Source organism: Penaeus japonicus, unplaced genomic scaffold (genome assembly GCF_977035675.1).
Source record: "Penaeus japonicus unplaced genomic scaffold, GWHDUDI00000001_assembly GWHDUDI00000020, whole genome shotgun sequence".
Taxonomy (NCBI): domain Eukaryota; kingdom Metazoa; phylum Arthropoda; class Malacostraca; order Decapoda; family Penaeidae; genus Penaeus; species Penaeus japonicus.
In genome coordinates this window covers 28,620,113-28,631,456 of record NW_028234422.1, presented here as the reverse complement: position 1 = coordinate 28,631,456, position 11,344 = coordinate 28,620,113, and the positions used below count along the sequence as shown (strand labels likewise).

Here is an 11,344-nt window from a genome sequence, read left to right as displayed (position 1 = left end):
ACTCAACTAGGGTTCGACTGTTGAACATGACTTTCATCTTATTCCTATTTATTTTATGCCCGACTTTCTGACTTTCCCAGTTCAAATCGCTTATAAATCACTTACTAGCTCACCGAAAAATAACAGTGCCATCTGGTAAGCTTAGATTACTTGTGTCTATCCCTTATTTTAATCCCTTTCTCTTTCTAATCCAGATTCTTAGATATTTTCTCCTAACAATTTGTAAACAGCTTTGGTGAGATGGTGTCGCCCTGTCTGATATTTCTTCATTGGGATTTTGTCGGTGTCTGCATGCATCTTAATGGTCGTTGTTCCCTCATTGTATACAACTTCTAATAATCGACATTATACCTTCCTTATACTGTCGCTATCTGTACAGAGTCGAATGCTTTTTTGTTATAAACGAATGCAATTCACAGTGGTCCCTCTAATTAGTTTGTTTTTACTCTTATTTGGGTTAGTGTGTATAAGTGGTCTGTAAATGAGATTCCACTGCAGAAAAACTGGCTGTTCCCTTGGTTGTTTTGGATCTAATCTAAGGTGATGATTTTTGGGAATAGATTATAAATTATTGATAGGAAGCTTATTCTCTTTTGGATGTTGAGGCTAAATTCTGGTGTCCTGTTCATGTTAATTCGATCACTAGGGTTTTGGTATAAGCAAATTCCTTTCCCTCCTCAGATGTACTTTACTTTGACTTCTAACCTTCCTACAGTCGCTACCATCAATCGTTTTGTTTATAACATTCATGCCTTAAAATATTGTGCCTGTTTATGAATTCTACATTTGTATCCATCATTTAGATTTTTCTGCTCGTCACCTAGTCTTCTAATTTCAGAAAGTCCTACAATATCCCATTTGATAAAAGACAGTTCCTCTAGCTGTGCCAGAAAATAAGAATCTGTCCTCAAAGTCCTTACAATATTTTAGCAAAGGTTCATCAGCGTAAAGTGGCTTAGGTCTAACCGGATGTTTTTAGCACCCTCTGCTCCAGAGACATCCTGATCACACCGTATCAGGGGCTCCCTCGCGTCCAGGATTTAGAGCTGTTGCTTTGACTGGGAATTCAGATCTCAGAGGGATACAGCCGAATACGCTCACCTACTAGCTTAGGTTTATCTTGGTGGAGGGGAGAGATTTTGTCTGAAAACTACTATTCATTTCTTATAGTACTGTTGATGCTTGAGGCCTATCCTGTGTCGTGTCTTGGATCACACCTTCGCTAAATGGTCAGTCGACAAAACGGCTTTTGTGGGATTGCTGTTACCCTCTTGGGCAAAGTGACCCCCCCAGCCCCCACCCCCTCCACCTCAAGAAATAATTTGTTATCCCAAACACATGTACGCTAATAATACCTTTACCTCACAGTCTTGTCTGAAAAAAGGAAATTTTTGTGGTATTCTCTGAACCAGTGTTGCCAGATAAGCCGTTTTTCGGCTAGATTTTGCCAAATTTGGCTCCATCGAGCCAGGAAGGGAACCTACAACGGTTATTCATTTACACCCGATTTTGGTAATAAAGAAATCCTCTAAATTAAGTTTTTAATGACAGGACTACACAAGCAGTAAGAAACATCTAGTTAATTGTAAATTGGCAGCACTGACTAAAACAGCTGTATGTTTAATTTATCTGCATTACACATATAGGCGTTGCGTGAATTTATGGATCAATGGGGGGGGGGCGATGTTCTTAATATATTCGCCTGAGAACTTGCTGCATTTTACACACCATCGAGAAGCTGAGCAGGTAAGTCTCCCGTTGCACTTACACCCCTTGCTAAACATACGCAGACATAATAAGATCAGAGTAAATTAAATTAAACATTGAAAGTTTCCTCTTTGGTATTATCACTCGAACCGTGGTACATTTAGCTTTTCCCTTTTATATTGTGACTGTATTTTGCTTTATTTACCAGTGCATTTACAGTAGTTTCTATTTTGGGTTAACACATAGACACTTTATTACTGACTGTTACTTATATAGCAATAAGGAAGAAACGAATTAAAGAAAACGATACATATACTTGTGTTTGTGTGTGTGTATATTATAAATATTGATATATACATATATATAAATATATATACATATATATATACACACATATATGTATATACGTATGTATGATATATATATCATATATACATATATATGTATATATTTATGTATATATATACTTATATATTTACACATATGCAGATATATACATATATATATATATATATATATATATATATATATATGTGTGTGTGTGTGTGTGTGTGTGTGTGTGTATGCATGTATATATATATATATATAATATATATATATATATATATATATATATATATATATATGTATATGTTATATATATATATATATATATATTATATATATAATATATATATATATTATATATATATATATATATATAATATATATGTGTGTATGTATATATGTATGTATATATGTTATATATTCATATATATATATATATATATATATATATATATATATATATATATAGTGTATATTATATATTATATATATATAATATATATATATATATATATGTATATTATATGTATATATGTATGTATATATATATATATGTATATATTATGTATTATATATGTATGTATATATATATATATATATATATATATATATATGTATATATATGTATATATATAAATGAATATGTATATGTATATATGTATATGTATATGTATATATATATATATATATTTATTTATATTTATATAGATAGATAAAGATGTATATAAGCATATACAAACACATACGCACACAGACACGTATACATGTGTGCGTGTGTATGTATGTATATATATGTATATATATATATATATATATATATATATATATATATATATATATATATGTGTGTGTGTGTGTGTGTGTTTGTGTGTGTACATAAATATGTATATATGTATATATATATATATATATATATATATATATATATATATATGTATATATATATAAATACATATATATGTATACATATATACATTTCATTCCGTATCAAAATCATATTTCTCTAACTAGAGAAAATAATATTGCTAATGGCACCATTCTTTTTATTCCTCTTGTCAGTTAGATATATTATTCTCAACAGTCAACACTTGAGACATAGAAAAGAGCGGAAAGGGAATTATAATTGATTTTTCTTTTATGAAATCGTATACTGACCTTGGTTTCAAGGCAGATTGCATGAGACCCCTTTTCTGTTATGCTGCGTCGCTTAGTTGGGTTCAGGTGAAGATTGTTTTAGTCCAGATCTATATCATGTTTTATTATAGAAAGAAACGCAAGCTACAGACACATGTTTTCGTTCCATTATTCAGTATCGAGGTGTTTACCTTTTTTCAATATGTATTCGTAACATTGATTTCATTATCTTTCAGCAATGAGCTGGATTACTAGATCGTTTCAATATTAATATTATGAACATTTAATCAGGTAACTTGGCCGTTTATCGGAATTTCGCGAGATCAGTTATTTTGCCTTGACTTCATTTCCCTTCTGTTTCAGAATCCTTAGCGACTTCAGACCGAGAAGCGAGTAACCATCATGAAGACTCTGAGCCTCCTCGCTCTGCTGGTGGGCGCCGTTGCCATCGCGGTAAGCCAGCTCCAGCTCGCTCGTGTGGAAAGCCACTTTGAGAGCCTTCCTGGGTTGATGTCACTAGCTTTCAGCTAACTTCCTTTTAACTGAGAGAAAATTTTCAACCAAAAAGTTTCGTCTTTGCTCGGATCACCCTCTGGAACACCATAATATTATCTTGACGGATTTAGTCATATTTACTTCGTTCCGGTCTCATGATAGTATCCAGACAGAACAACTTCCTGCGGATCCTCATTATCTCATGGTCTTTTTCGCCTGCAGGAAGGATACCCATCTGAGGAGAAGCATGTGGTGAGTATGGAGCCGTGCCTGGAGCGTCCGGATTCGGAGCGCCAGAAATGAATGGCTTACTGATACAAGGTGCATGGTCGTATCCGTCTCGACTGGATAACTGTTCTCTGGGGACAAAACTTCCTTCTCTTTGCCTTTGCAACTTCCTGTCCGCAATCCTTTCTTCTACGCATCCAGTCCTCCTGATGTCTATGTAACAAAGTCACGCTCAGATATTCCTTGTTTCACGACCTTAGTGTGAGTCATCCTCACACACTGTTCTATCCCCGATTAATTCATGCCCCATCGTGTTATTCACTCTATCTACCAATATTTACGCCATGCCACACCATTATATATCCAGAGAGTAATTCGACACTATTCCCAAACGCAGGACATAGCCAATTCTCGGCAGAAGAGAGAAATGCCCGAGGGCTACGGAGACATGGTGGGAGACATGAAGGACATGTTTGGTCCCCCGCCAGGCGGAGTGGTCGTCATGGTGAGTGAGTCCGAAGGAGGATTCTAAGTGTGCACATAGAGAAATTTGCGTGTATGTATACATGTATATATATTCTATATGTATGCATGCAATCATATATATACGTATATTCATACATAACCGTCTATCTATCTATATAGATATATATAAATATATACATTTATATGTATATATGTATATATATGAATAAGTATGTATATGTATATGTATATATATGTATATGTATGTATATATATATGTCTGTGTGTGTATGCATACAGATACGTATATTCATTTATAAATGTATATCTTCGTCTATATAAATATATATAGATATATACATTTATATGTATATATGTATATGTATGTATGTATGTATGTAAGTATATATATATATATATATATATATATATATATATATATATATACACATGTTTGTGTGTGAACGTGCGTGCGTGAGGGAGGGAGGGAGAGAGAGGGAGGATAAGAGAGAGAGGGAGAGACAGGGAGAGGGAGAGAGCGAGAGGAAGAGAGAGAGAGGCGGGGAGGGGGGGGGGGAGGAAGAGAAAGACAGAGAGGGAGAGAAAGGAAGGGTGGAGTGAGGGAGAGAGGGAGAGACACAGAGAGGGTGAAGGAGGGAGGGAGGGAGGGAGGAAGAGAGGGAGAGAGAGAGAGAGACGAGGTTGAGGGAGGGAGAGATAAAAAAAAATTCACTGTCTGGTTTCCTTGCAGGTCCAGCAGAAGGTTGACTCTCCTGACTGTTGCAAAACAAAGAGTTGCGATGATATGAAGAAATGCAAACACATGTATATGAAGGAGGAGATGAAGGAGATGGAGGAGGAAATGGAGGAGATGGAGGAAGAGATGGAGGAGATGGAGAAAGAGATGGAGGAAGAGATGGAGGAAGAGATGGAGGAGATGGAGAAAGAGATGGAGGAAGAGATGGAGGAGATGGAGAAAGAGATGGAGGAAATGGAGGAGGAGGAGGAAGAGGAGTAGATGATGGAGGAGATAACAGGAAAGCCGAGACAGTGTAGGTGCCACTACTGCCCCACCATCGGAGGCTCTTCTGGAAAGATGAAGAAAGCCTGAACAAAAAATTGCTTACATTTCATCTAACATTTGGATTTGAATATTTCGGCATTTAGGAATTTGAATTACGGTGAAGTGCGGAGACTATTTATTGTAAGGAATGACTTTTACTAATGATTGGCGTCGCCTATGTTTGCTGTTAAATAAAATCTCGGAGCTATACTAATTTTAGTGGACTACCTTCCCTGCTGTTGTTTTACTTTGACACACAAGCGCACATATACGCTTAAACCTTCCCCTTTTCTTCCCATGTTCATGAAAGCAATCCTTTAGATGTATATCACATAAATCTATATAGATAGATAGAAAAAAATATATGGGTGTATAAATACATTTATATTTATATATATATATATTATATATATATATATATACAGATATATATATATATATATATATATATATATATATATATATATATATATATATATATATATATATATATATATATACTGTGTGTATATATATAAATATATATATATATATATATATATATATATATATATATATATATAGATATATATAGAGATATATAGATATATATATACATATATATGTATATGGATGGATCTGTATGTATGTATGTATGTATGTACATGTATGCATATATATATACATATATATATATATATATATATATATATATATATATATATATATATGTGTGTGTGTGTGTGTGTGTGTGTGTGTGTGTGTGTGTGTGTGTGTGTATGTATATGTATGCATATATATATATATATATATATATATATATATATATATATATATATATATATATATGTGTGTGTGTGTGTGTGTGTGTGTGTGTGTGTGTGTGTGTGTGTGTGTGTGTATGTGTATGTATGTATATGTATATGTATAAGTATATGTATATGTGTATTTGTATATTTATATATATATATATACATATGTCTATATATACATCTGTATATTTATATATATACATATATGTACATATGTATATATATATATATATATATATATATATATGTATCTATATTTAAATTTAAAATTAACATACGAAAAATAAACGAAGCTCTGCTTGCCGGCACCAGCCTTAAGGCAACAAAGAGGAGGCTCGGAATAGGGAAAAACCAAATGTATGCAGTAAAGAAACCCAACGGAGAGGCGACATACAATAAAAATGAAATTATCAAAGTAATAGAAGATTTCTATCGCAACCTATACCACTCAAACGACCAACCACATACGCAGACAAACACAACAATTGGAGATGTTCCAAATATCACGGTAGATGAAGTAAATAGGGCACTAAAAATCATGAAGAGAGGAAAAACATCAGAAGACGGCATTAGTGTGGATCTTATTCAAGATGCAGGAGAGATTGCGGCAGTAAAGCTGGCCAGTCTTTATAACAAATGTCTAGACGTCGGTAAAATTCCGAAGGCCTGGAAAAACGCAATAATAATTCTAATAGACAAAAAGGGAGACACAAAAGACTTAAAGAATTACCGACCTATAAGCCTCCTCTCAGTAATCTATAAACTGTTCACAAAAATCATCACAGCCCGTATCACCGATACATTAGATTCAAAACAACCCAGGGAACAGGCAGGGTTCCGCAGTGGATTCTCAACTACAGACCATATCCACACACTAGCTCAAATAAGGGAGAAAACAAACGAATATAGGAAGCCCCTGTGTATGGTATTCGTAGATTATGAAAAGGCATTCGATTCAGTACAGATATCTGCAGTACTGGATGCAATTCGTAAACAAGGAGTAAAGGAAATATACTGCAGATTATTAGAGGATATATATAGAGATGGTACAGCGACCATCAAAATCCACGCAGAAACCAATAAAATACCAATAAAAAAGGGTGTTAGGCAGGGCGACACCATCTCACCGAAGCTTTTTATAGCCTGCTTGGAGGAAGTATTCAAGAAGTTAGTTTGGAAAGAGAGAGGGATTAAAATAGGGAATGAGCACTTAAGCAATCTAAGATTTGCAGATGACATTGTTCTTTTCGGTGAGTCAGCAGATGAACTACAACAATTAATAAGCGATTTAAATAAGGAAAGTCAGAAGATTGGCCTTAAAATGAACATGAAAAAGACTAAAGTCATGTTCAACACTCGAATCCCAGTTAAGCAAATACAAATACAGGGCGAGGTACTAGAAGCAGTGAACGACTATGTATACCTAGGGCAACTCATTCAGTCGAGTACATCCTGCGAAGCCGAGATAAAACGGCGAATCAGGCTGTTGGAGTGCCTTCGGTAAACATAGTAATATACTACGAAGTCGTCTGCCACTTTGTCTAAAGAGAAAGATTTTTGACTAATGCGTCCTCCCCGTCATGACATATGGATCAGAGACATGGACTACGACCAAGGCACTCGAGAGGAAATTAATAAGCGCCCAAGGAGGAATGGAAAGGCTTATGCTAGGAGTTAGCTTAAGAGACAAGAAAAGGGCCACATGGATCAGGCAGCAAACAAAAGTAGAGGATATACTCAAGAGCATCAAGAAGAAAAAGTGGCAGTGGGATGGACACATATATCGGAGACAGGACAACAGGTGGACAAAGAAAACAACAGAATGGGTAATACACGACACAAAGAGACCCAGGGCAACACCAATGACTAGATGGCGGGATGAAATAGCAGGAGTAAACTGGAATCAGAGGACACAAGACCGGAATGACTGGAAAAGATTGAGAGAGGCCTACGTCCTGCAGTGGATTGATACAGGCTGATGATGATGATGATGATCTATATATATATATAATATATATGTACATATATGTATATATATGTATATATATATGTATATATGTATATATATATGTATATATGTATATATATATGCATATACAAAAATATCCATATAAAAGATGTACATATATATACATATATAATATATATGTACATATATGTATATACATGTATATATATATGTATATATATATGCATATACAAAAATATCCATATAAAAGATGTACATATATATATACATATACAAATAAATACATATCTGTATCTGTATATGTACATATATATATAATATATATATGAATATATAATTGTAAAAGTGACCGCATATGTGTGTTGTAATGAATAACTACAAGGTTTACCCTTGCCCTTCATTGATGTGAAAATAAGTAATGGAGAATTTAGATAAAAAAGAACTAGAACCTAAGAAAACAAACAAACAAAAGGATGAAGGCCTGAGGCGGTTGACCGGTGTCTCGATTGCAATATAGACAAAACAATTAAAAACAAAGGAAATGAAAACAAAGGAAAACACCTCTACACATGTATTTACAATCCAATAAATACATACACAGTGCTAGATAGTTCGAGAAGTAACTGGGCAACGCGGTACAAATATCAGTGAAAACAAGTACTTATCAATGATTAGGTTGAGGTGTTTCTCGAGAGGTCAGTCATGGGTCACGACCTGGGCAGGAGTGTGGGCTGACCAGCGGTCAGGAAAGACCACGCCCGGACTGGCTCGAACGAGGCAAACGAGCGGAGCGGTCGTTAGCCAAGCACCGCTTCTGCTGTTACAGTTTTATTAGTAAAGATAGATGATTTTAATTTTTAAAAAGGGGGAAAAAACAGATGTTACTTTTGCAATGGAGTACTTGCAATAATGCAACACTATATGTATACCTACATTTGTCATAATGAACTCTATTCACGCCTTAGCGGTTGCCAGTCGCTCTCTGTTCATTTACTTTTATTATTGACTTATCTATTTTCTGTTTCTCTGCCACTCAGTTTTTCCATCTGCCTTTAACTGTCTGTCTGTACCGTACATTAGAACCCCCATCATCCCCCTACATACACACGCACGAACATACACATACACATATATACCAACACCAGGCAGGCAGGGAGGCGGCGTCTTAAACATAGGGTCGAGAACCAAGAACAGTTCCTAGGGGCAGAAAACCGACGAAGGGAACAGCGGGAGGCGAGGCAGGGCACGAGGAAACAATAACACTAGTTCTTATTTATTGTGGAGGTTCTACACACGTTACACTAGTTGACGGGTACAATATTGGGGGCAAGCACATTATACTGGTCCTTGGGCACAGTACAAGTTAATCAGGGTACAAGGGGCACGCATAAGGTAATAAGGTTACAAGGGGCACGCATAAGGTAATAAGGGTACAAGGGGCACGCATAAGGTAATAAGGGTACAAGGGGCACGCATAAGGTAATAAGAGCACAAGGGGCAGGCACCCTTACCCCATGTTAGTCCACAATTACATCTTACATGTGTTTTTGCACGTTTGCATAAGATTACACACAGGAAAACACACCCGCTGATGTAACAATATATATATGTGTGTGTGTGTGTGTGTGTGTCTTCTTCATGTACCATGCTTAATAGCGTTAGTGACCACAGACCTCCAAACATCTCTAAATTATCGCTAACGTATGAGTTCTACATTGTCCCTTGCTTCAGTCCAGTTCTTGATAGTATCCATTTGTTTCGGTCTTTGTCTCCCTTTTGCCAATTTCCTTCTATTCTCCCTGTTAGGATTATATGCCCTAACTCGTTAGCTTGATAATGTGCCCTATATATTTTATTTGCTGTTCTTTCACTTTGCTGATAAGCTTTTGTCTTTTCCATCCTATGTCTGTCATTACTTTTTAATTTGTTTGTTTTTCTGTCCAGCTAATTCTTTCTATCCTTAAACACCACATTTCAAAACTTTCTAGTACGCTAGCTTTTACATTAAATGACATTTTTCTGTTTGTGAGAATGTTTCTCTTTTTCCCAAACGCTTCTTTTGCCGCCTCTATCCTTCTTTTAATTTCAACATAACTACATGAATTTTCGGTTATGATACTTCCCAGGTATTCAATTTGTTTACTTATTGTAATGCGTTGTCTGTTATTTTAATACTGCATCTCAGTGTATCTTTTTCTTTGATGTTACCAATATTATATATTTTCTCGCTTTCTACCTCGACTTTATCTTCTAGTGTTTGAAGGTCCTACTCATTTGAATGTTTCAGTACAGTGTCATCTGCATATCTTATGTTGTTGATGCATCTGATCTGCCTCCAATCTTGATTCCCGGTAGGTTGTCTAATTTCCTTAAAATCGTTTCGCTGTTGAGAGAAAACTAATCTGGGGACAGGACGCACCCCTGCCTAACACCTCTTTTAATCTTTAGCCACTCACCTAGTTCTCCTTCATGTCCAATAATTGCTTCTTGTTCCCAATAAATGTTTCTAATAATCCTGAGACCCATTCCATCTATATTTAAAATGCATAGAATTTTAAATAATTCATCGTGCTGAATTTTATCAAAAGCTTTTGTGAAATCATATGTACAGGTCTTGTTGAATCTCTATTGCTCTTTCTATTATAGTTCTTAGAAAAATTACATTTCGGGTACCCTTTCCCTCCACAAAACCGCATTGACTATCTCCAATCTCTACTTTTACCATTTTCTTTGCTCTGTACATTAAAATTCTTAAGAGGATTTTGATAATATGACTAATTAGACTTATTGTTCTATGGAATTCACATTCCGTTGTCCTAGACTTTTTCGGTATTGCTATGAAAATTAATCTTAGTAGGTCTACGAGTGTTGCTTGTTTTATATATTTCATTAATCATTTCCTTCGGTTTGTCTTTTCCTAACATCTCTGAAGCTTCTATCATATCAATCTGTAATTGGTCTACACTTGGAGCGTTTCCTTTTTCCGTCTTTTTGATTGCACGTTTTATTTCTGTGTCATTATATCCGGTCTTATATTTTCGTATTTCGTCTCTTATGGATGGTTTGTTACCCATTCCATCTGCAAAAAGATTTCCTATGTATTCTGACCATCTTTTTAAAAGTCATCTTCTTCCATTATAAGTATACCATCTGTAGCTTCTATGC

The 11,344-nt window shown here is 35.1% G+C and overlaps 1 protein-coding gene across 1 annotated transcript; it reads left to right on the top strand.

Annotated features, from left to right (window-relative positions):
* Window positions 1-3,504: 3,504 nt before the first annotated feature.
* On the top strand, window positions 3,505-5,633 carry LOC147469667 (uncharacterized). The gene is made up of 5 exons (XM_086548278.1): window positions 3,505-3,621; window positions 3,886-3,915; window positions 4,289-4,396; window positions 5,108-5,269; window positions 5,348-5,633. The coding sequence occupies exons 1-5, from the start codon at window positions 3,571-3,573 to the stop codon at window positions 5,372-5,374; spliced, it is 378 nt and encodes a 125-aa protein (XP_086404404.1). The 5' UTR covers window positions 3,505-3,570; the 3' UTR covers window positions 5,375-5,633.
* Window positions 5,634-11,344: the final 5,711 nt, after the last annotated feature.

What these genes read in the sequence shown, in the direction of transcription:
- LOC147469667 (XM_086548278.1), top strand. Translation starts at nt 3,571, where the DNA reads ATGAAGACTCTGAGCCTCCTCGCTCTGCTGGTGGGCGCCGTTGCCATC. An exon ending in TGGGCGCCGTTGCCATCGCG is followed by an intron (nt 3,622 to 3,885) that starts GTAAGCCAGCTC and finishes TTTCGCCTGCAG; the next exon opens with GAAGGATACCCATCTGAGGA. An exon ending in TGGAGAAAGAGATGGAGGAA is followed by an intron (nt 5,270 to 5,347) that starts GAGATGGAGGAA and finishes GAGATGGAGGAA; the next exon opens with ATGGAGGAGGAGGAGGAAGA.